The sequence below is a fragment of the Sinocyclocheilus anshuiensis genome, unplaced genomic scaffold, assembly GCF_001515605.1.
Source record: "Sinocyclocheilus anshuiensis isolate Anshui unplaced genomic scaffold, SAMN03320099.WGS_v1.1 scaffold1237, whole genome shotgun sequence".
Lineage (NCBI taxonomy): Eukaryota > Metazoa > Chordata > Actinopteri > Cypriniformes > Cyprinidae > Sinocyclocheilus > Sinocyclocheilus anshuiensis.
Window position 1 is genome coordinate 1,303,561 of NW_015553581.1, and position 5,043 is coordinate 1,308,603.

A 5,043-nucleotide genomic window follows, 5' to 3' on the forward strand; every position below is an offset into this window, starting at 1 on the left:
TGTAAAAGACTAAGGGGTCTGGATTGACATCCGTAACCTTGTCACTCAGGAAGCGGTTTTATTTACTCATAAAAAGGCAGAGACTGGAAACCAGGCCTCGTGGGCCAAGAGACTTCAGAGGGCCGGTGATACCAACATCAAAGGTTTATTGAGGAAGTAATGCAGGTAGTAACAAGGAGGTCTGGATATGAGATTAAGTAGCGCAGAGGCCAGAGTCCCGGCTGGGTTTGACTTCCTCGGATTGTAAAGGACGAGCCAGAGAAGGGAATGCTGTCACAACAGCATTATCGCATGTGCTAACCGCTCGTCTTCACAGCTGGAGTTCTGGGAGAGATAAGGCTTTGTCAGGGCCCTTATTACCCAGCCTGGTGCCATTGTTAGCGGGCTGTTTTGAAGTACACAAAGCCGCCTGCTTGAAGGGGCGCGAGGGTCTTTTGTTACAAGCTCCACACTCCATTTTTAATCTGCCTCTATTGAGCAAAAACACTACAAACCGAACAGGAAATGATTCCACATTTATCCTTTGTTCATGGAGTCATATCTAATATCACTATTACTATTTCATCCTGCTGGAGCAGCAGACAGAGCTCTATATCCCCCACCGGGCGGCCGTGATATTGGAGAGAGATTAGGGCTGACTGTGTAAGGGGTGTGTGAGGTCTTCGGTGTGTGGCCTTTGAAGAGCAATGGAAGGTTGTTAGACTCTTTGAGCAACAGCTCAGACGGATACACTATAGAGTGTCAGACCCACCTGCCGATTCTCCTTTCCCCGCTTCACATGGGCCAAACTACCGCCGCATGTGTCTTCAGTGAGACATCACTGAAAAGCAAGTCTTCATCTCTCTCAGGCGACCTCCACCTGTCCATCCATTCACATGGCATCATCTCTATCAAACTCTTCTACCTTCTGACTGTCCAAAGCCTGTGCTTTATCTGTAGACTGATACGACTAGTGCTTGACGGATTTTTAATTTTCAGAGAGCAGGGTAGCCAATAAAATGTAAATATACACTACTGTTCAAAAGTTTTGAAAGAATTGTATAATTTTATTCAGCGAGGATGCATTAAGTTGATCAAAATGGACAGTAAAGGCATTTATAATGTTACAAAAGATTTGTATTTCAAATAAACACGGTTCTTTTGAACTTTCAATTCATCAAAGAATCCTGAAAAGAAATGTATCGCTGTTTCCAAAAACATTAATCAGCACAACACAATGTTGGTTTCCAACACTGATAATAATAAGAAATGTTTATTGAGCATCAAATCAGTATATTAGAATGATTTCTGAAGGATCATGTGACACTGAAGACTGGAGTAATGATGCTGAAAATTCAGCTTTGCCACCACAGGGATAAATGAAATTTGACAATGTATTACAATAAAAAAATCACAACATTCACAACATCACTGTTTTTAGTGTATTTTTGATCAAATAAATGCAGCCTTGTGAGCTTAAGAGACTTATATTTAAATAGAAAACAGCTATTTTAAATTGCAATAATATTTCACAATTACTGTTTTAACTATATTTTTGATCAAATTAATGCAGCTTTGGTGAAACTAAGAATCTTATTGCAAAAATTCCAAAATCTTACCAATTCAAACTTTTTAATGGAAATATACATTTATATTCATTTTCATGATTTGATGAAAGCAACATACAAAAAAGGCTCCAAAAATCAGCTTGCGTAATTTTTCAATTTCATTTAATTGATAAAATGCTTATAGAAAAGGTTTGAACTGTTTGTATTTTTTCCCTTTACTTTTTACATTACTTGTGATAAACGTGTTTCAAATCCATTAACATATTATTGAAAAATCACAGGAATAAATTACATTTTAAAATATATTCAAATTGAAAACAGTTATTTTAAATTGTAATATCTGACAATATTTCTGTTCTTACCGTATTTGTGATCAAATAAATGCAGCCTTGATGAGCATAAAATACTTTTTAAACCCAAAACTTTGAATGGTTTGAATGAAACATACATTAAAAAATATACTAAACAATACATTAGAATGTTATGTATTATGTATTCATTTTGCTGTATATTATCTTTGAACTTGCACATTACGGAGCAAAAAGGTAAGTTTGCTGGATGCCAACTATTGTGTCCTAAATTCCTCTTTTGCTGCTGTGAATTCATCTAAATAAATACATGAAATATGTTGACAATGGAGGCTGTAGCTCATTTCCCGCGAGGGGCCAGAGTTTGAGTGGCACTGCTATAGTAATAGTCAAGTGAGTGCGGTTCTCAGCGTTTGGTTATTTACAGAAAGCGCTGAGTAGGGCAGAATTTGGATGACTGCAGAGCGATGGGCACTACTCTGAGGGAGATACAGGAAGAGCCAACACACAGCTACACAGTCGTAGTCCCTGACTTCACACAGCCCTGCATGCTCCAGCACTTCCTGTAGGAGCGCCCCAACCTCCTGCGCTACTTCCTGCCCAGCGCTGAATCAACAAGCAGGGATAAGAGCAGGAAGTCAGTCAACAAGGTGGGCAGAAGGGTGTGTGCAGAGAGGCCAGTGCTCCGGCGGCTGGGTGTGTGGGTCACCAGGTTCATCAGGAAAGATATCAAATGGACAAAAACAAAGGGAGGGAAAGTTGAGGGGAGAAAGAGTGACAGGTGAAGATGTCTGAACATCCAAACAGGCAAAAGCTAGCATACTTACACATCCCACAGGGGTTGAGACAAAGGCAGGAAGCTCAGGACTTCCCGTCCTCAAGGCTTGAGGAACTACAGCGTGACTATGACCTTCCACGGCTAAGACAGCAAACAGAGGCCTGTTGGCTTTGGAGAGAGACATGACAGTGCAGAGGCATTCCACTGGGACACATGATATCACTGCAGATGACCCAAATAACATGCCATTACATTTCCTGTTGGTCTGAAGTACAGCAAGTGCCCTGCCGAAGAACACTGCCATATACAGACCTTACAGTCTTCTATGTAGTCCACTCATTGTTTTAAAGCTATGTGGGGTGGTTTGATTTGGTGATTAAATATATGAGATGGTAACTGAAAGGCTATAGGTATGACCCTGCAAAGGTAATGCACTGTGCTCTTGAATGAGACACTTAAAGGGACAGTTCACCCCAAAAAAAAGTTGTTCCAAATCCACAAGACTTTTGTTCATCTTTGGAACCCAAATGAAGATATTTTTAATTTTAACTTGTAATTTTTGTCTATCCATTGAAAGGCCACACAACCAAAATTTTCAAGCTTCAAAAAGTATGAAAGCACATCCAAAAAGTAACCCAAATGAATCGGTTTAATCCAAGTCTTCTGAAGAGCCACGATCGCTTTATATGATGAACAGAATTAATTTAGGCTTTTATTTTAATTCAACATTGATCAACACACAAACACATACACATCAAACATGGCAAACACTTAAGTGCAACTAAGCTTGCTTGACACATGAGAACCAGTAAGGTTCGTGTTAATTTGTGTACTGAAGATTAACTGAAATCTTACAGGTTTGGAATGAAACAAGGATGAGTATAAGATGACAGAATTTGACTATTTTATTATTTTCTTTGGATGGTCTATTAATGGAAATTTAGAAGCTAAAACTCTTACTAGTGTGTCCTGCAACGCCTATTTTAAACCACAGCACCATGTGAGTTTTAAGTCTAAATTAAATGTTGTAAGTTAAAAGTGCCTGGTAACGTGAAACAACAGTGACGGCATCTTTCTATTTTGTTGTCTTTGCTGGCTGAACACACACATACAAAGAGAGAGTGGGAGACCGAATTAAAATAATAATAATAATAATAATAATAATAATAATAAAATTAAACCAGCACTGCAGTCTAATTCACAAACAAATTTGTAATTATCAATGTTGAAAACATAATTCTTTTCAGAATTCTTTATAAACAAAAGTCCAAAATAACTATTTATTTGAAACAGAAATCTTTTTTAACACTTTTAAATGTCCGTCACTTTTGATCAATTTAATGCATCCTTCTTTCCTGAAACAACTTACTTATCACAGACTTTAAAACTGTAGTGTATGTGAGAAAATATGTATGTTCACCCGCTACAAAATCTGAATTCTGTAGAAAACACTGCATCATCTTTCACAAGCAACCCAACCTACTTGTCAGCAAATAGGGTGTATGTTTTGAATATATATTTACACAATCATGCAGACAATTCATGCACTAAGAAGGAAGAAAAGACCAAGAGAGGAAGAGACTTTAAGAAAGGTTTATTAGCAGCAGATAGGAGGAGGTAAATGTATAAGACATGGTTTCTACCATGGGACTCATGACTCAATTAGATGCATTGTAGTTAGACAGAGAAGACTCTTACCAGCTCACGTGGAAGGAACATGTCTTCCTGTCTGGCCACAACCAGACACGCACTGTCCCCCTGCTTAGTACTGCGCAACATGGCCACCAGTTCCTCCTGAGAATGGCCAGTGATGTCCACACCGTTCACCTGAATACACACATGCACTCGCTTTCAATGGATTTCATATGCACCTTCACACTGATGTGAAATGAAAGTGATTTTTCTATTTCAAGCAATCAAATACATTACTATATTAGAAACACTCCATCTTACTCCAGAAAGAGACTCACTTCTAGGATCCTGTCACCTGACTGCAGGCGGCCATCTTTGACAGCAGCTCCTCTGGGTAGGATGTTTTTGACGAGGATGGGACCAGGCCCATGCACAGAAGAATCTCTGGTCACAACAGTGAAGCCCAGACCTTCAGGACCTACGCGGAGGTTGAGAGCGATCGGGATTAAAGGGGTCATATGACGTTATTAAAAAGAACATTATGTTGTGTATTTGGTGTAATGAAATGTGTTTATGCGGTTTAAGGTTAAAAAAACACATTATTTTCCACATAATGTACATTATTGTTGCTCCTCTATGCCCCACCTTTCTGAAACGTGTCGATTTTTACAAAGTTCATCGTTCTGAAAAGCGAGGTGTTTGGTGATTGGCCAGCTATCCAGTGCGTTGTGATTGGCCGAATACCTCAAGCGTGTGACGGAAATGTTACGCCCCTTGC

The 5,043-nt window shown here is 39.1% G+C and overlaps 1 protein-coding gene across 1 annotated transcript in view; it reads right to left on the minus strand.

Annotated features, from left to right (window-relative positions):
• LOC107668384 (partitioning defective 3 homolog B-like) overlaps positions 1 to 5,043 on the minus strand; it is a 319,469-nt gene that overhangs the window by 172,315 nt on the left and 142,111 nt on the right. Inside the window, exons 12-13 of the mRNA XM_016460232.1 lie at positions 4,604 to 4,743; positions 4,332 to 4,460 (exon numbers count right to left, since the gene is read on the minus strand). Of these exons, the coding sequence (XP_016315718.1) occupies positions 4,332 to 4,460; positions 4,604 to 4,743 (269 nt within the window). The remainder of the gene's footprint in view (positions 1 to 4,331; positions 4,461 to 4,603; positions 4,744 to 5,043) is intronic.